Source organism: Dreissena polymorpha, chromosome 4, assembly GCF_020536995.1.
Source record: "Dreissena polymorpha isolate Duluth1 chromosome 4, UMN_Dpol_1.0, whole genome shotgun sequence".
In the NCBI taxonomy this organism is placed as follows: Eukaryota; Metazoa; Mollusca; class Bivalvia; order Myida; family Dreissenidae; genus Dreissena; species Dreissena polymorpha.
In genome coordinates this window covers 3,926,111-3,946,998 of record NC_068358.1, presented here as the reverse complement: position 1 = coordinate 3,946,998, position 20,888 = coordinate 3,926,111, and the positions used below count along the sequence as shown (strand labels likewise).

Genomic DNA, 20,888 nt, shown 5'->3' with positions numbered 1-20,888 from the left:
CGTCGCCATCTTGACTATCACGTGCTAAACCTCTCGGTTTTCATGTTTTATACTATCAAAAACACTTGTATATTTACGCTTACATGTATTAATTGGTTGCTTTACATGCACAATTTGAATTAGTTAAAAGCGCATTAAAAAAATATAGTATTCTTTAGCAAAATGCAATTTAATTAGAAATATGTATACTAATTACCTTAAAATGTAGTTAAGTATTCGATGCATAAAAAGAGGGGTCAAAGAATATTTAAAAAAAACACTATTTTTGACGTCTCAAAATAGGTCTTATAAACAAAAGAACTAAACAAAAAAAGTCCTTTCTGTATTTTTTTCTTCTCTACTTATTCGACTTCTTGGTAAAATGCATATATTTTTGTTGCGGGAATGAAGTGAAATGAATAATATGGCAATATTATCAACGACGTTTTGCGTTGGTGTACAAACCAAACAATGCAAGGAAAAACAGACACAATAACACCACAATAGTCCATTTGATGCACGTGTTGGACGAAGATGACTTCTCATGCCAGTAACCACCCGGCCCTCCGCGCACATGCACTGACACGCCACCATTGGATGACGTCATTTTCTCTTCTGGAATTGTGTAACCCACGTCGACATCAATATAGCTACACTTCCCGAGCCTCTCCAGCTGCCGAAATACCCAGAGACGTCGATTGTCGGTGGTAACCCATTTTCCGTTGCGATTGACAACTGTTATAGTAAAGATGTAAATGCCTTTCCTGCAATTAAAATACCGTATTAAGAAGCTATTCATGACACAAATATTTTAATTGAACTGATTAAGATGTACAAAATTAGCCCATTAACAAGTGGACCGATCTTCATGCACAATTGCAATTGGTCGTCGTCGTTGTCATTGGTACACCCTCTATTACACAACGAAGTACGTACAGTTTGTTAACGCTCCATATAAACGTCTTTACAGATACTTCCTGGACATTTCCGAATTAGGGGGTCCGATATAAAGGTCCATTTTATACGTTCTGTTTTATTTGATCGATATATACTTAATGATGTATGACGTGATTTACGAGTGTTTATTTTCTGCAAATATGACTCCAATCTTGATTCATGCAGGTATTAATTTATTTATTTTTCTCTTTTTGTTACATAATTTTATTGGAAGAGTGTTAATTAGGCTCTATTATGAGAAAAGAGCAATTCATTCTAAAATTTTGTTTCTTCATATATTGTTGAATATCTTGTTTGACTTGAAAAGACGAGTTTGTTCAAGCCATTATCACAACGCAATTATGTTTCGATTTTATCGAAACGAAAAAAGCTATGTGCAATTCTATAGCGGTAACTATCGTCTGTAATAATGTAGCGTCATATAACGTTCATTTGAGTAATTAATGATTTAACATAGCTTCTGCAAAAAATAATATACATTGTTATCACATGCTTTACCCTGTTTCCCATATAATACAACCATTACATATTATTTTATATTACACATGTGTAATACAACATTTTTAACCGTTTTCATTGGCTTAGTTTTCGTTTATTGACCAATCGCATTTTGTTATTTTGCTGAAATGACGTTGCAACGTCAAATGACGTCACGAAATGTCAACAAAATTCGGGATTTATCATTATGTTTGCGTAAATATTTATTTAATTTGCTCATTTAAAAGCATGTGATAAAAAGATCTCGTCCAGGAAATTCGTTAGTAAGCTCGCCAAAGGCTCGCTTACTAACAAAATTCCTGAACTCGTTTAATAAAATATGGTATGATATGACAACTCGTGCCAGATCCTATATATACACAAAAAGTATGATAAGCGGCATGATATAAGGAATGCGTCTAATGAGAAAAAATGCCATTTACACAAGTGTTCTCTCGGTAAGACTGGCAATCGACGTATCTTTGCCAAACACTTCCTTATTGTGAAATCATAACACATTGCCAAATAGTGACCAGAATGTGTATAGTTGGGTCATAACTTTAAGATAAGGACGATAAAACGGAATCATGCAAATGAGGGAAATAAGTTCACTGTCTTGAAAAGTATGGCACTTCACGAAATTGCTTAACTTCTAAACAAACATTTAATATATTTCAAAGTAAATATAAAATATTTTAGAGAACAAATGCATAATATTTATATTGATGAGAAAATAAGGCTTTTAATTGAACGCGCGTTTGTAACGGTATCTATATCATATTGATAAATCTTTGGTGAGTTCGAAAAGACGCTTCAATACATAGCAATGCAATCAGCACTTTGGTTCGTAGGAAGTGATTGTGCAAATTTCCATCAATAAACGATGTATTGATGGATCTTTGGATTGTGGTATCAATTTTTAATAAACGTGTTATTTTTCGTTTCTTAAATTGCTATGCTCGTTTTGTATATATCAATGGACGGTTTCACGACCTTAAATATTCTATTGTAGCACAGATAAGTGTTACCAAACTTTGCTTATTGATATTTTCGACGCTTTGTCCATTATCACGGTTTATTATGTTATTAAGTTTACTGCTTGTTACCTATTTTAGCAATAATAATTTGAAGACCAAGTTAACAATCAAGTAAATACCATTTAGTTATTTATTTTGGAACACAGCACAATTTTCATTTCAATTTCTATTGCACGCGGTCTTCACTCACAAAAAGACCTGTCTGACCAGAATTCCGTGAAAACTGGTGACTTTCGATTACCATTATAATTCAAAATTTTAAAAAATGTTTATAGCGGTTGGGGTACTGGTTAGTGAGTATTTTGCGGACGTAAGTACATGTATTTTCATGATTCTACTCAGCATATTTTAATGGATATACTTACTTATATTCTCTTTTTGTTAGTTTACAAAATTCTCATCTAAATCATAATCTTTTTTTTTCTGATACTTTTCTGTTATTTGAATATATATGATCATGCATATTTTCTGTGCGACCAGCAAACCCAGCAATCCAGACATTTTATTGAAGCGAGTCAAAACGAGTTGTTTTGCTTAATTAAAAATCAAAATTTGTTAAGGCTGTAATGATATAAATAAATTTTTAATTGAAGAATTGATTTGAAAAGTTGTCAGTATAAATAACTGAAACTGAATCACATAATTACCTTCCTTCACATATATCATCCAACATGTCACCAATTGTCCCTCCATTGACGAAAGTTCTGCTGATAGAATCCTGCGAATAAAACACGTTTGATGGTCGCATCCTCATTCTCGATTTAATGACTTTTGATATTCTTCTTTCTTTCAAAAACCAAACATCAACAACATTCCTATGAGAAACCTTCTCCGTGCTTTGTAAAAATACGAGAATTAAGTACCACGCGACATGTCGTTTTCCAAAAACTGTTGATAGCTGTAATCAGCGCGTTATCAGTGTTTTGTTCCTGAAAATGTCAATATTTAGAATTAGAGCACACTGAAATAAACTATCGGAGCAGATAAACGGTCGTAAATTATCGTGCTTTTCATTGGCGGTTCAAAGGCATTGACTCCAGTTGTAATCAGTTATTATGTATAATTTTTGGCGATGTGTGTAAACGTGTAATGAAAAGATATATGATCACTTGCTTCAAGTATAGTTATACCATATAGTATCGACAGACTGTCCCTCGATATGCACTGATCAATTATGACTTCAACACCATTCGAACTTTAATGTGCATGTGAGTCCTTGTTGTATTAATGTCCTTCATTTAATTGTACATGTAATTCGATTGAGTATGAATAACACATTCTCAGTGATTTAACCTGAACGCTAATGGATAACACTTTTACACCATTATCTGCATTATGCATGTACCTCGAGAAAACCCATTTGGTGTATCGTGCTAGTATTATGTAAATATGTCTATGTATTTTGTAAAACTGCGTATTTTAAATATTTTTAATGTGCTTATGTATTTCATTTGAACGATTTGAGTTTATTACAAACTAATTATATGCGGTTGTTTGTTTTATCACATTTTCCTTCAAGATACCAACGCATAAAACGAATCACGAAGTTATTAGTACACGCAATTGTAATAAATAAAACCGTATCCAAATGTTATATAATAGCAAATACAATATGTTTTCGATAATGAAGGTACATCGCTTGGGACATATCACAGCATTCATCCGTGTCTTAATATGTTTTGTACCATCCGTCTCTGGGGTGCAAAATCTGTAACAAAAACACGCATATGGCAAGACGGGTTTTAATATAAATAAAATAATATTTAGCGTTATATGCAACAATATGCGAGCATAAATAACATACTACCAAATGTTGGAATTCGACACACACAGTACAGCACGGTAAAATTGGATAACACTTGGTACGTTAATAATATACCGAAAAGCGTTCAACATTGACGGAATGTCATGGTGGGGCAGTTATATTTACATAATATATATATAATATAATATTTTATATATTTATTTATTTGTTTATTAATTTATTTATTAATTTAATATATCTCATATATATTTAAAACTCACCTCAAACAATTCACCACTTCTACAACGACCAGCAGAACCCAGTGCATACCGGTAATCACATTCCAGTCCCTCATTGCGCATGGTCCGCGCATTATTCACCCTCGTCCACAACCTTTGCCCAGCACTCTATGAATACTACAAAACAAAAGCGAACACGCACGTGCGACATTCAGTGGCTGTAATCGCGTTTACCTTAATTAATGTGTAACACCTTTCGTTTGTTTGCACATAACATGCGTATATGTAATGCCTTTATTTTGGCACACACACACACGCGCGCACGCAAACACGCACGCGCGCACGCACACGCACACGCACACGCGCGCGCACACACACACGCACTCAATATATGTCTTTATATCGCATTACATGATTAGTTCCTAAAGATAAACTTACCCACTTTCATAATAATTTGATTAATAACGCATCTACTGTTGAGTACTCACAGTGTTCAATTCTCTGTTTCCAATACCATTGATCTCTGGTATAAAACGGCCATTATTCTAAATATACCAAATTTCATCCAATATTCATAAAATATTCAGTTCTTTGTTAGAAATCGCATTCCAAACTTTGGGCGGACGCACAGAGCCACGAATGAAAGAATGTAACCTATTGTATTAAATTACGCACATCAAACATACGTTATATTTTAATACGTATCATATACACATTTCAACGTTACATATAGACCGTTCCATAATTTAGTCATTACATAATTATCTCCCCTGAATTCTCTCCGCGTCCGCCATTACACTGCTGCTTTACAATCGGTAACATATATAAGAGAGCACCGATTATTCAACGGATGAATTTTTTTCTAAATTCTAAGGCCGTCATTACATGGTCTTGGTTGTCTTGGAAAACTAACACATTGACACATTAAAAAAAGCATTTAATTAAATTAAATGCAATATTTTTCATTTGATTATTTGCATCAATCTTTAAATCGTGTATGCCTTTGCATTCCAGTGTTTATTGCCCCTTTGTTCTGCATAATCCGATTATCTCGTTTTGATCAGATATTGTCCAGACTTAACTAACCACATGGTGTCATAAACCACACTGGGTGGCAGATGACAATCTGGTCATTAAACACAATTGATGATGCTACCATGTCTCATCTTCCTGGTAGTATTAAGCAGTCATTTGGTAAGATAATTTACCTCCAACATACTTAACAGTTGCGTAAATAAGATATGTTACATATTTTACAAATTAAAAGTTATGTCCAATATAGAATATCAGAAATTGTACACCGTAAAGATACTAGCCCGTTTAATTTATGAAAAAATAAAGTATTTAAAAAAAATATACAAATAAAACATTATACGTATTTAGCGGGTATCGGTTAATTAAAACTACGTCATTCCGTATGAAGATTTGATGTTACGGCAATGCACGAACGATATCATAAAACAATAAATTACATTTGACACCAAACAGAGGTAAAAAATATTTTTAAAAAATATATATGTATATAAATATATGTGTGTTAAAATGTTAGATATGTGTCACTCATACTCACTAGTAACGAGTTTTCAATATACATGAGTACACAGTTCAATTTGCATCATATGAAGTTGTGTTTTTTCAGTTGTATGTTAATATTCCTCAATAGCGTCATTCTTTGTACAAAACCCATCAAATTAAAATTACATGTAAATACTGTCATGCCCTTTGCTTTTAATATGGCTTTGTAGTATGTTCATTTTCAAAGCACTCCTTACACTTTCTAACACTCATTTATTTATCACACTAGCGTCCTCATGCCATTGATAATTATATTTTTATAATTAGATGTATTACTATTGTAATTTATTGAAGCTTTTCTGCAAAAAAAAAATATTACGGCTTATGCATAAAGCTCTTTATTGTGTCAAATTGTCGGCCTTTCAGTCTTCAGATAATCTTTCATTGATGCTTATGCCGCGTTTTTAAAGTTGCAAATAAAGGTATTAATAAATTCGTTTGGCGCTTAATAATATATTTTTGAAATATTATTTAGGTGTTTTTTTATCGGAGTTTTTTTTGTGTGGATTAATTGACTAAGCATTTGGTGTCGTTATCCATATGTTTTGCGTTACTTCAAAGACCTATAAAATACAATTTTTAGTATTTTTAGCTTTATAGCTGTTAAATGATTCAAAGATGAAAATATAGATATATCACATAGATCGCATTCTCTTCATCTTCCGAATAATCACATAAAAGGTCGTCAAGATCAATATCACTCTCTCATGATAAAAAGCTCGTTTTTTAACGTGACAAAATTCCATCTAAAAAAATAAATATAAATCCAAACCACACTTTTTTATCTCTGATATCAGTTAAAACAAGAAAAATAATGGAAGGCGTATCAATAATATCATACTTAATATAATATGTAATGATTTTGGAATGTAGATTTTTACCAAATGAGATCAATTACAAACAATTAGCGGTAATAAATTGCGCGAGAATCTTTTATAAGTATTAATTAAAATATAATCTGCTTGATGTTGCGGCTATTAAAATCAACACAACAATACATGCGTGAATTGTTTGTGAAACGTTAAAAGTAACAAGTCTTATCAAAGACATAGTATGAGCGACTGAACCAGCAAATTTTCGCCGATGATTACCACTTGATTACAGATAAAAAAAACAAATACACGAAAGCATTTTAAACATTTTATTTGTAACAATCAATCTCAACTTCAAACAATCATTTAAACAACAAAAATGTGATAATCGCATCACATTAATTCATTAAGTAATTTATTTATCCGACAACGGTGAAGCGGGTATTCTCTACGTCTTTGGCTTTTGGAATCGCAGACTCGCACAAGTTAGCAGCAGTGTAATGGCGGACAGTCACGTGACTGACAATATGGCGGCGGTCAATTTATCGATTATGGAACGGTCTATAGTGTAGACGCATGTTGCACACATATTGAAATACAAGCATAATTATACAATTCTGGCGAACGAGTATTGTTCAACTGTGTCTGAACGTTTAAACACGTTTGAAAAGATAGATATAAAAGTTTAATTACCAGCAAACGAGGTCATACAAACATGTGTAAAAGGTTGCAATTTGATCAGCGTTTATTAAGATATGAAGTTTGCATTTCTGTCGTAATTATGCTATAGGTTTATTGTGAACCTTGTGTATTTTAGCCCATCATTCAAGAATATCCTTAGGAAAATCAAAGACATTTAATTAACCAGTTCACGTCTAGAAAAGAGGCCTTGGCAAACAGCGTAGACATAAATGAGACGCCGCATGATGCGGCGTCTCATCAGGGTCTGCGTTCTTTGCTTAAAGGAATTTCTGTAAGAAAAATTCTAAATATAGAAATAAATATACTAGACATCCCTAATTTTGGAAATAAATTGATCCCATTTAAAAGAATGGGAGAGTCCACTAGGCATACATGGGTTAATAAATTCGCTCTCGCCACTAGTAAACATATATAATAATCTCACGCACTATGGTTGATAAGTTGATCTATTTCATGCTCGAAACCGAATGTCAGACCGTTATAAATATTAATTTAATTGTGTTTTACAATTTTAATGCAACTTAAATAACACTAAAAATAACGATTGCCCAACCTGAATTAGAGGAATTAGAGGTATCAGGAAAATGGCCAAATAAATAATGGCCTAACTACTACCGACACAGACTATGCGGCAGGGTTAGGAACCGAACCCGAGGTTATCGGATTCAACGTCAGGCGTTAAAGTCGGGTTAAATGCGGCAATAACTTTATTATATTAATATTTTAAAGACTTGGATAACTAGAATAGGTGAGTTTTTCGTTTGAATAAAGTCTCTTCGTAGCAATAATCCAGTTTGGAAAGTATCTTTATACATTTTACGAACATGCATTTAACCCCGCCTTAAACCCAGAGCGAGGCCCTTAATGTCTTCAAATAAATCGCATTGTAATGAAACAATAGAGCACACTGGTCAAAAATGAAATTGCCTAATGCATCCCGAAATATTCATGTTATATAGAAAACCATTAAGAAATGTCTGCGGGCAGACACGGGCGGATGGAAGGACATGCTCGAGCAAAATATGTATTTACAGACATTGTATTCGCATAGGTGTTAGTGAAGCATTTATTCTTGAAATTGGGTTCAGTACCATTGAACAAATAAACAAATATCTAACTTAATATAATTAAAAGGGAGCTAACTGCGAAATATATCACTCCTCGTTTATTTCGTGTTCTGTCCCCTATATGATGGATACGACACGAGTAGAAACTTTTTAACGAGAAAAAATGGCTATTTTGTTATGAAAGGCCTGTGGTGTATACCACAACAAACCACTCATTACAGTCAAACTATACATGAAAGTGTAAGTGTTTAAATATGTTTAACGTAATGTTATTAACAAGCGGCCCGTTGTGGTTAAGTATTAGTTATGAATGTTTGTTTTCATTTTTCTCTAAAATCTAAAATGCTATTCAGATCCACAGTCTTTGGAGAAATACATGTATTTATCTAATGAAATGCATGTATCTGACGGTCAAATATAGTACCTTTTCGTGAGAAGTTATATACTGGTTATTCGTTCTTTTTACCCCCATTTTCCATAAAAAAAATAAAACTTTTTGTTTTCACTAGTTTCGCGGTAAACCAATTCAATTGTACATACAAAGCAAATATAGTGTAGTTTCCATAACATCGGTCAAAATGGTATTCGGTTACTCATACATATTTAATGTGATTGGCACACTTTAGAAGGAATGTCTACTGTAACAAGATCCGTTTGGCAAATGGAGGTGGCGTAACATCACAATGGACGCTTCATTATGACAAATCGGACGCCATTAATCACGTTTGCCAGCGAATATTTCATGTCCAACGTCGAACAATGAGTATGTATCAAAGAACTGGATGGTCATGGGGATAAAACAAAATGTGATACATAAGTTCTTGTATACGCCATTTAATTTAGCTGGGTGAGCTTAGAAAACATACATCGCTTATATTGCAAATATAAATCTTTGATAAGGGATCAGTAATAATTACACCTGACAAAGTTTGTCCTGATAGTAATGCCCGGTAATGGTTGTTTACGGCCAACAGAAGGTCCGAAGAAAGGCGATTTAATGATGGTCGCTGATAGTATTTATCTGGTGAAGCTGTCACTTAGAAGAGTAATCCATCAAAGGGCATCTCGGGTCCTCGTAAATACCCGCCTTACGGCTGGAGTTTGTGAACTATTGAGCTAGAAATGGCCATTTTCACACTATTTAAATCATTAAATTGAGAAGAGACAACAAATGTGACTTGTGTTAGTTATATTCACAGCAATTTCACAAAGAATATAAAGGTTAGTAAAAGAAAAAGCAATTGAAAGGGATTCCACTATTTTTATGTGTGTTTACATGCTATAGTATATTATAGGATTTTAAAGTCAAGATTTAAAATATGGTTTCATTTATGAAGGCCGTCGTTTGCAATCAAAGGCGCTTCATTATGTGGTGATAAGCCGTCAGAAAAAAAGCAGCATGTATGAGTAGGGGTTGATGCTCAAGTGTACTCTACGGGTTGCGCTACTAACACGTGGCTTGGATGGAAAACCCCGAGGGTCTTTTATCAAGGGTGTTAAATGATATTAGTTCACAAGTTCAAAAGTTCCTTTTCAATGACTTCTTAAATCTCAAGCCAAGTCGAACGAATGCAATTATTATTGTCAGTGGGGCACGTTTAACTCATTTACATGTATATACATGTATGCATTTTGGTTTTGTTGATGTGTAATTAAAATATGTATTGACATCAAAAAATCGCATTAAAACAAAAAGGTTAAGTTTGCCCATATTGGTAGTACTGGATTGTTCGGATGTGTTCGGATTGATTTTCGGTTGTGTTCTACTATAAACAGACAAGGGTTGACTAGCAACATACTTCGTAACCGAACCTGTCACTGTAAGCGACACGTTACATGGTTGTCCTAATAAGAAATATTAAACTGGTAATTTTGCCAAAATGACACTCCAAACCTTTCAATTAAAGTGAATTAACACATCAAAGATTTTTTTAAGTTTTATCGTCACGGCTTGTTTCATTGCTAATCCGGCTTTTGCTTTTCTTTAGTAAGAAAACGTTTTGATGTAAAGATGTATGGAAGAACCAGATTCGCACGTTAGGAAAAAAGCGCACAGCATGTCTTTCAGCGTAACGCGATATGTTTTCTTTCGCTACACCCAATTTCCTCCGAACTCAAGGGAAAAGAGTTGTTTCACATAAAGTAAAAGGCGAGTTTAAGTGAAATCGCAGGCACATCAGCGGGTTATGATGGCCGTTTCATTGTTGCGATGAGAGAAGAGTTATGTTTTATGGCTTTTCTGCACCTCATTTGTTCGCAAAAAAATATCGTTATGATTCGGTTAATGTTAGAAAACTGTTCAAAGTCGTAGGATTATGTGATCAACATGTGGGTTTGATAGGCTATGGCGATTGATGAAATAGGCATAGAATAGAAAACAAGGTGCGCATTCACAGAAACATTCGATATCCATGTATATGCTAGGCACCTGCTTAGTGGTATGTTGCGACAGAAGTTTCGACAAGTATGTGAGGCGTTCAGCGAAGCTATAGACAGACTGATGCCAACGGAAAAGCATGATTAACCCGTTTATGCCTAGTGGACTCTCCCATCCTTCTAAATTGGATCAATTTATTTCCAAAATTAGGGATGTCAAGTATATTTATGTCTATATGTAGAATATTTCTTACAGAAATTCCTTTAAACAAACAGCGCAGACCCAGATGAGACGCCGCATCATGCGGCGTCTCATCTGGGTCTACGCTGTTTGCCAAGGCCTTTTTTCTAGACGCTAGGCATAAATGGGTTAATTATACATTTGTAAATTATTATTGCCTTTGTATAATAAAAATGGTACTAAACATATAATAGAAATGTTTAATTTTTAATTTGCATGTGTATGTATCACATTTAGTATTTCAAAATGTATTTAGATAAAGTTAGAATTTGTTTAGAACCCTAAGATATTTAGAAATTGCTAAAATATCCGAATTAATCGCTAGTTATTATATACTAGTAAATATTGTTTTATTGACCAAATAAATGCCAAACAAGTCATTACAGCATAAATTGATGTTTACATTCATTCTACTTTGCCCTTTCTGTCAAAATTCGAGATAAATCAAAAACATGTAGATATTTACTAACCATCACATTTTACTCAGACGTTTTCGAGTCCGTTGTTTATTTTGGTATTGTACGTTTTAGGCTAACCAAATATCTTTACCACCGCATAAACAAGCGTCAATGAATGTTGTATAAAACATATGTTTTACGGTTAAAACCAGTATTTTGTCAGCTGTTTTTAATGAAAGTATCATGGTTGTATATTTACGAAAGCAGTAATCGTGTTTTTTCAAGAGCAGCAAAAAATCAGGTGGAAGCGAAAAAGGAACGTTGGATACTGTGTGATTTTAAATCGCTTAGCAAGCAAAATGATCGGTCTATACCCTGAGTAACGTATATGATCTATACAACACCGTTCACACTCATAAGAGGATTGTCACTGCATGTTGCCCGTGCAATTAAGCTATGTTTAACAAGGCCTTTGCGTCATTAATAATTAGTTAACACGTGCGGTCCATATCAGAAAACAATAACCGGTGCACATACCCTGTATTGCCTTAAACGCATTTTACGGACATAAATCGGTCATATAGATAAAGGAGAGATCTTAATTTATTTTATGCTTTCCGGTGGTTTATAGAGAAATATCAGTGATTTAAACATGATAATTTTACTGTTTCAAACAGTGAAAATTAACAATGAAAATTATCGATAATTTACACGGTTTACTGTAAAATGACGTCATTTTTTGACGCAATCACGTCATTATCCCAGCGAAATTCTTTAGCTTAACTCTAAAACAATGCATATAAACGGTGAAAAAAACCTAAAATAAAAAGAAAATTTGTTGGATTCGGTGGAATATCGATTTTAATTCACTCGTGATCATAGAAAATGTACATTCGCTCGCCCCTGGAAACCATGCTCTTCAGAGCACCGGAGCCATTTTCAAAGTAAATCAATATATTATAGGAACATATGTTCTCAGCATGTTTCATTAAGATTGATCTAAAATGTGACTTATAGAGAGTTCACAATGTTTCACTATACATGTAGCAATAAAAAGAAATCTGCCACCCACCTCAGGGCCTTGCTTTTAAACAACCTGGAACTATTTTCAGACTCACCTTGCAATGATATTTCCAATTAAAACAACAATCAACCATATTTTAAACACAAATCTTTGATAATCACACCAAAACTACCGACCTCATCCATAATCTGTGTGCCATAAGAATTTGTTTTCCACTTATATCAGTCTGAAGGTCTTTGATGTGAGTTCCCAGCTGGGGCCTATTTCTAGGGACTAAGGGCATTTAAGCTGCAAGCCTGGTACATCACATTACCATTTTTTCAAAAGGCATCAATGAATACTACTGTACCAGAACAATTCAGGCACAGTCAATAGAGAATTAATTAGTTGCTGAAAAGCAGGTGAATGAATGGGATCATTGGAGAAATAAGAGTGCATTCCTGACAAGCCATGCATTCATGATTGGAGGTCAAAGAGAATTCAAGTTATTTACAGTTGTTTCTCCCCTAAGTAATTTTCTGTGAAATCAACATAACTTCTTAAAATTTGAGAATATTTAATAAAGGGTTTTCAGATGGCATAAATATCTTTGTTGCACTTAATCCGCAACCAATCATCATCATGATAATCCTATTCAGAAAGGAACAAAATAAAAAAAATTAAAATGGCAATTTAACTGTATATCTTATCGGCAAAATAATGTTCAGATGACTGCATGGAGATCATGAATATCATAATATGCATAAATTTCATTCAACGTGTACATAGGTAATTTCTTAGTAGAGTGTAAACAAGGTTACACTATAAAGCAATTTAAAGCCATGTTTTTCAACAGACCGTACCCATAATGGAACTCGGCCTAAATATCATAACAAAATATCCATAAAACCAATGTTTAACCAAGTTTCATGATGATTGGACAACAAATGTGACTTCTAGAGGGTTCACAAGATTTTTTACTATATAAATATAAGGAAAAAGATCCCCACCCCCTGGTGGCCATGTTTTTTAACCGATCCGAACCTTTTTCGAACTCAATCGTTGTATCAAGGAAACAAATGTTCTGACCAAATTTCATGAAGATTGGACAAAAAATGTGTCTTTTAGACTGTTCACATGTTTTTAGTATATACATAGAGAGAAAACTGCCCCACCCCCTGGCGACCATGTTTGTCCACTGATCACAACCATTTCCAAACTCGTCCGAGATATCCACATACCCAATGTTTTGACCAAATTTCATGATGATTAGGCAAAAAATGTGACTTCTAGAGTGTTCACAAGCTTTTTTTACTATATAAATATAAGGAAAATGCCTCCCCCTGGCGGCCATGTTTTTTTACCGATCCGAACCATTTTCAAACTCAACCATCGTATCCAGAAAACCAATGTTCTTACCAAATTTCATGAAGATTGAGCAAAAAATGTATCTTCTAGACTCTTCACATGTTTTCACTATATACATATAGAGAAAACTGCCACACCCCCTGGCGGCCATGTTTTTCCATCGATCATGACCATTTTGGAACTCGTCCAAGATATCTCTAAACTCAATGTTTAGACAAAATTTCAAGATGATTAGCCAAAGAATGTGACTTCTAAGAGTGTTCACAAGCTTTGTTTACTATATAAATATAAGGAAAATGACCCCCCTGGCGGCCATGTTTTTTTACCGATCCAAACCATTTTCGAACTCAACCGTTGTATCCAGGAAACAAATGTTCTGACCAAATTTTATGAAGATTGGACAAAAAATGACTTCTAGAGTGTTCACATCTTTTCACTATATACATATAGAGAAAACTGCCCCACCCCCTGGCAGCCATGTTTTTTGGACCATTTTAGAACTGGTCCAAGATATCAATGAAACCAATGTTTTGACCAAGTTTCATGATGATTGGGCAAAAATTGTGACTTCTAGAGTGTTCACAAGGTTTCTCTATAGCCATATAAGGAAAACTTCCCCGCCCCCTGGCGGCCATGTTTTTCACCGGACCGGAATCCTTTTTGAATTTAACCAACATATCATTGAGACAAACATTTTGACAAAGTTACATGAAGATAGGGCATCAAATGTGACTTTTACAGTGTTCACAAGGTTTTTCCTTTTTTTGACCTAGTGACCTAGTTTTTGACCCAGCATAACCCAGTTTCGAACTCATTTGAGGTATCATTGGGACAAATGTCCTGACCAAGTTTCATGAAGATCGGACAAGAAATGTGGCCTCTAGAGTGTTCACAAGGCAAAATGTTGACGACGAACGACAGACGCACGACGGAAAAAAGGCGATCCCAAAAGCTCACCATGAGCACGTTGTGCTCAGGTGAGCTAAAAACAGCTTGCTGAGAAAGGGGAGATTTCACCGACGGACATTATAGAAAAAAAACTCAAAAAAACATTGACAGGACAAAAATACAAGTCAAAAAGTGTAAGTCTTTTATTTTTTAGAAAGAGCAATCGCATTTACAACAGATCAGAACATGCGAAGCAACATAAAACGAACAATTGAACCGCGTCATGCGAAAATAGGTATTTCACCTTTAGCGCATACGCAGTCTGGTCTGGAGCTACACTTTCCGCTTAAGAGAAACGAAGCGTTGCGTGAATTTATAGCGGAGAGGCTGACCAGACCGCGTCACTGCATAAGACCCATTTTCGCATGACGCGGCTTAATCATTAAAGCGAAAGCTTCCGCCTTAAAACGGTAAAAGCAATTTACTTCAAATATGTTTTACCACATACTTACACTAGATGGCCACCTAAGCAAACCTTTAAGAAATGTATTTATACAGGACAAAGTTCAAATTAAAAGATATATATTCTCTACATTATTCTCATGGTAATAGAATTGTGAAATTATACTGAAAGATTTTAATAGGAAAGCATAACTAACATTTAAACAAGCACTTTTGTATCGATTGTCGATTTCTCGACAAGTATCTTTCATATTTGCTCTGGCTTATTAATGTTTTCGGCCAGTGTAACAATAGTATAAAATCAGTACATTGCTTTAATTCATTTATTTGAACAATTATTTCGTTCTCTACTTCAATCTGTTCAAGTGTTTGACTGATTGATCTATTGTCAAAACATGTCGTTGTTCAAATGATTCAATTCAAACACATCGTTTTGCTATATAAGAGTTTCAAATGTCGATATCATATCGAAACAAAAATATATAAATTTGTAAAATCCTCTAAGTCCAAGTAATAATCTTCGATGAAACCATGTTTATGCATGATTTCAGTTATGCACAACTCGACTTTCTTTTTTCGTCGCACGGGATTGTTTATTTAACAAATTTAAGAACCGTTACGTCATTAAACACGCCCGCTCCAGAACACATATATGAGCCGTGTTCTGAGAAAACTGGATTGAATGCATGTGCATAAAGTGTCAAGACGACACTTTCCGCGTTAATGACATTTTTTGTTTAAATGAAGTCTCTACTTATCAAAAATCCAATTTAGGCGTAAAGTGTCGTCCCTGATTAGCCTGTGCGGACTGCACAGGCTAATCTGGGACGACACTTTACGCACATGCATTATGCCCAGTTTTCTCAGAACACGACTCATATATGCATAGGCTTTGTTAGGATAAGCATTGCAACTAATTCAATCTGTATTTATCGATACTCGTTTCTTACTTTAATTTTAAAGTTGTATAAATAGCTTGATAAAGGTTTGCTTTAAAAGTGAAATCTCAATCGTTTCAGTTGTCGAATAAAAGGTCCGATACATTCGGCGAAACCTACATGTTTCATTCCTTAAATGCGAATCCTGGTCGATTAGGACAAGATAGGAATATATTCCCCGTTCTTTTCTCAGGAAATATCCTGAAAGTAATTACAGACATCAAGTGTCGGTCTGTTTGTTCTTACACCTTATTGCCAAACAAAAAATAAAGCACGGATTAGGTTGGATTATTGACAGATATTTCAAGTCTATTGTTACAGAAAAACTCGATTATATTTTCACATAGAACTCAAGTACTGTCTGTCTCAATTCAAACATATTGAATGTATGAAAATAAAACTGAAAAGTTTGTTTTAAAATCGCTGCGTGTGTTGTCGTATTATTGCATAATCGCGTTGCAGATGTTTCCATTCAACCACCAGTTTGAGATATTTGCAACACACTAAGAACAACATTATATCATAAGACATCATCAGTATCACCAGACTTGTCGTATTCATTATCATAGCATAATCAACGGCCGAATCAACGGCAGTGGCAATTGCAAGCATTATAATCACCACCATCATCATCTTCTTCTTCATATTCTCCTTTATCATCATCATTCTCATCATCGTCATAATAACAATCATCTACATCAGCATCGTCGGTATCGTCATAATCATAAATGTAGTAAAAACAATAATATTAATCATCACTTCTTCTTCGTACGCATCATCATCATACATAATATTCATCTTTTTTTATTCTCATAATTAACACAACTACCTTCTCAATTCCATAATCGTCAGTAAAAGCTTTCATGATAAAAAAACAAAATTATTTTTGAAGATTTTAATTGCATTTATCAAAAACATTCTTCTAGAATGTAATACAAATGCAAACATACACAAATATCAGTAGAATTTACAAAAACCACAACAAAAAGCATAACCATATGAACACGACATTAGTGACTAAATTGTTAGCATAAAAAATCACGTTCACGACACGTGCATCATTCGTATGATAATAATTGTAAAGATGAACATAACATGACGTGCACATTTTTCAAATATACAAACAAAATTATTGTGCTTCGGACCATTGTCGACATTAAAATCTGAATGCAAACATGCAAGAAACGAAACTACTGATGTTTGGACAAATCAATAAAACAGTTTTCATAATAGAATTTAAAAAAAACAAACATTTATTCTTCGGAAGACACGAATCTATTCGATGTCACGAACTCTTTCTCTACCTTTCAAAACGCGTATTTTTATACATAGGTATTCGTCTTACCCGTTAATTATAATATATTAAACGTGCGTATCAACAATTCCAATCATTTTTTAAAACATGCGTGTTTTCAACTAGATTATCATTGGTATTGAATTTGATTAAATATTTCTGCACAACTACACTCATTATTAATAACAATTGAATTATTCAGTTTACAAAATATGAAAACAATAACACGAATATCTTCAACAAACATAAAACTATTGGTCCTCGAATAACTATGAAACAAAATTCAATTTCTCTTAACGATTCCCTATCATGAAGTGAAAAATACATCTGAGAGAGTTCCAATGTGTTATTGTATTTATTGTTATGGGTGTACAATCGCGGATACCATTTATCAAATCTACCGGGACCTGACACTTCTATCAAACGCAGCTCCGCCGTAATATCTCGTAACATTTATCATGCAATGACCTGTCCGGTCACTCTTTGTACATACACGCAGCGGGACACAACAATTATTTACATATCAGCACAATGAGTATTATCTATTATCAACATGGGGATGCCGAAGATCAAAGTTGCGCCGACGTAACTTGAAAGGAAATTATTAATTATTGCTTTACCCTTCGGACTGACCATTAATTTCGGCTGCACCAACAATAATTTTAACAGTGACTGACTGTCAACAGGGACTGTCTAAAGTACACGTGAATTCAGGTAACCTGCCAGAAGATAAACGATCTGACATACAAAACTATATTATTAAAATTTGTTTATTAAGTGAATACTTTATGGCGAATAAAACGTTTATTGTAAATGTTATGGGCACCATTATGCTTCCTTATGCACGTTTTATTTTTTTTAACACGTTATGCTAATCGAGTATTTTGCGTAGCACATTAATGTACGTGTTTATGTAATAATTATGGCTATATAAATGCTTTACATGTTTTTCCATTATTGCCCAGCTCGTAAAACATTATGTTTGCACAGTCTTGTAGTTGTAACTTACATAAGACTACAAGTGACTACGATAGGTGTGGAAAATACAACGAAGCATATTTCAAATAATGCACGCCGAATTGCATGTGTTCGTGAATCACACACACGTTCCCACATTTACTTTCAAACGGGCGTTTTATAAACGTCATCTTGCATGTTTATTTAAATACAAGAATGCCTCAGGCATTGCGATGTTCAAGAGTTATTGAAGAGAAGAAGCGATATCCGATGAAACACTGTCCGAAATACACGTCCAGATGACTGGTTATGCTACACTCTGTCATAACTTGGAGGGTTAGTAGAAAACGTAGCTCTTCTTTCGGAAATGCAGTCTTCAACGCTACGGCGTAATCTGAAAAAAATAATGATTTGTGTCAAAAGTTTACTACGGGAAATAATTTAGTTGCCTTGGTCACGTGATGTATAATTTCCGGTAACTTCGTCATATTCCATGCAAAGATTCGGTTATTTGACAAGTGAATCTGAAATTCATACTATTCAAACAAAATCCCTTACAAATAATGATTATGCGCATTAGGAAAAGCCCAAAAGACAATATGTTTTGTGTAAATGTGTGAAAGATAGTGAATTATCGCCTTACGGTTGATTAAAATACAGAGACAAAACGCTTAAAATTCTAATGAGGCGTGTAACAATTATTTGCTTCGATAGCTTGGCAGTACTAAGAATCGCCTAAAGGCAGATTCTCAACGATATTTGCGGTCAATTTAAATGTTATCTTTTGCCAGATTTTAGTACAAATCCCCGCCAATACACTGATCACTGATAAATTAGTCATTCACTAGGTTTTGACTCGAAGGCTTATGTTATTGTATACATTTGTAACAGTATTTGTGTTGTTAACCCTTTGCATGCTGGGAAATTTGTCGTCTGCTAAAATGTCTTCTGCTGAATTTCTAAAATTTGCATTTTCTTCGATTTTCTTTCAAAGAATACTATCAGAATAGCAAACAGTTTGGATCCTGATGAGACGCCACGTTCTGTGGCGTCTCATCTGGATCCAAACTGTTGGCAAAGGCCTTCAAAATTCGGTTCCAGCACTGAAAGGGCTAATGCGTAAAGACAAGTTCAAATTGGATCGATTCATTGGTTATAAATTTCGATCTACCTACCTATAATAATGAAATCGATGACATCGCATTGCGCCTCTCCTCACATGACCAGATTATTCTCGTCTGCTAGTTCATCATTGCACACAGATGAGAAGACAGTGACTTTCATTTAAATATTAAGAATAATAAATGTACAATTTGGCACATGTAACGTGCGTTGTGTCCGATTACTGACTTGGGCCATTCTTGTCAATAACATCGCGTGATTTGGTACAACAATGACTTCTAATATCACAGATAATATAAGTTATACGAACACAAACTCTCCCTATACCACACAGTCCGACACTTTAGCTCGATTTAAGTACAGTTTTCCATTCCTGAAATTATTAATATGCATATTTGAGCTGGAATCTATACTACTATGGAACCCAGACGACGACCGGCTCTCGTCGTCATAATACGTCGGCACGCTATATCCCGTCGTCGCGGTCATCTGGAACGACGGTTGAGGCGCAAGATTATTTATTAAACCATTTCCGCTGTAGGATGGCGTTTTCTTGAACGAGAACGGGACTATTTTCTGGTGCGTAAGGGTGTTGTTCGGTTGCGTATATCGAGTGGGAAACGAAGAGAGTTGGCACGCAGAGGCGCTGTGTCTCCCGGTGTTCCACCTGTCCTTGAAGCGCAGGTCGCCGTCGCGTGGGAAGGAAAGATTGTTGATCTGCAGATCGTCGTCACTTCCGCCCTTGCCGCTGTCGCCGGCGCTCTCTCCGGACATGTCCGAGTGGCAGTCGTCCAGCTTGCTCCGGGGCAGGTTCAACTGGTACTGAGGGGGAGGCTGCAAATACGAATAAACAAAATTGTGTAAAATACAAAATACAATAGCACAAGGTTCGATGTTATTTGCAATACTCGGCTAGATTGAAATAAATCATATTAAGAAACACTAGCACCTCAAAAATATACAAATAATATATTTTGAAAACTCAAGGTACATAATTTCCCTGTTTGTGTTGTTACTGTCCATGTTGTGTTAAACATCTAAAATGACTTTAAAAACGGTTAATAACTTATTACCATAAAAACTGAAGTTTGGCGAATATCATTTTAATGGTTATATCTGATCATTTTCAATAGTTTGAAAGATAAAACGAAAACGAAAAATAAACAGTATTCTATTGCTTTCAAAGTGGTTTCATTCCATTTGCGTCATTTATTTTTGACACGTTTTTCAAAAACGTTCGATGTACATAATG

General features: G+C 34.5%; 1 protein-coding gene and 1 long non-coding RNA gene across 2 annotated transcripts; both read right to left on the bottom strand.

Moving 5' to 3' along the window:
* Positions 1 to 309: 309 nt before the first annotated feature.
* On the bottom strand, positions 310 to 3,426 carry LOC127877818 (uncharacterized). The gene is made up of 2 exons (XM_052424076.1): positions 3,098 to 3,426; positions 310 to 743 (listed from the first exon to the last, which is right to left on the bottom strand). Exons 1-2 carry the CDS (start codon positions 3,202 to 3,204, stop codon positions 416 to 418), a joined length of 435 nt encoding a protein of 144 aa, XP_052280036.1. The 5' UTR covers positions 3,205 to 3,426; the 3' UTR covers positions 310 to 415.
* A 13,717-nt stretch (positions 3,427 to 17,143) lies between these two features.
* LOC127877918 (uncharacterized) lies at positions 17,144 to 20,466 on the bottom strand. Its single transcript, XR_008048667.1, has 2 exons — positions 19,690 to 20,466; positions 17,144 to 18,908 (listed from the first exon to the last, which is right to left on the bottom strand). It is a non-coding gene; the product is annotated as an uncharacterized LOC127877918 (long non-coding RNA).
* Positions 20,467 to 20,888: the final 422 nt, after the last annotated feature.

Bases quoted from the DNA above. Each gene is read 5' to 3' on its own strand.
- LOC127877818 (XM_052424076.1), bottom strand. From the start codon at position 3,204: ATGAGGATGCGACCATCAAACGTGTTTTATTCGCAGGATTCTATCAGC. The intron at 744-3,097 runs GTAATTATGTGA...TTTTAATTGCAG, and splicing joins GATGATATATGTGAAGGAAG to GAAAGGCATTTACATCTTTA.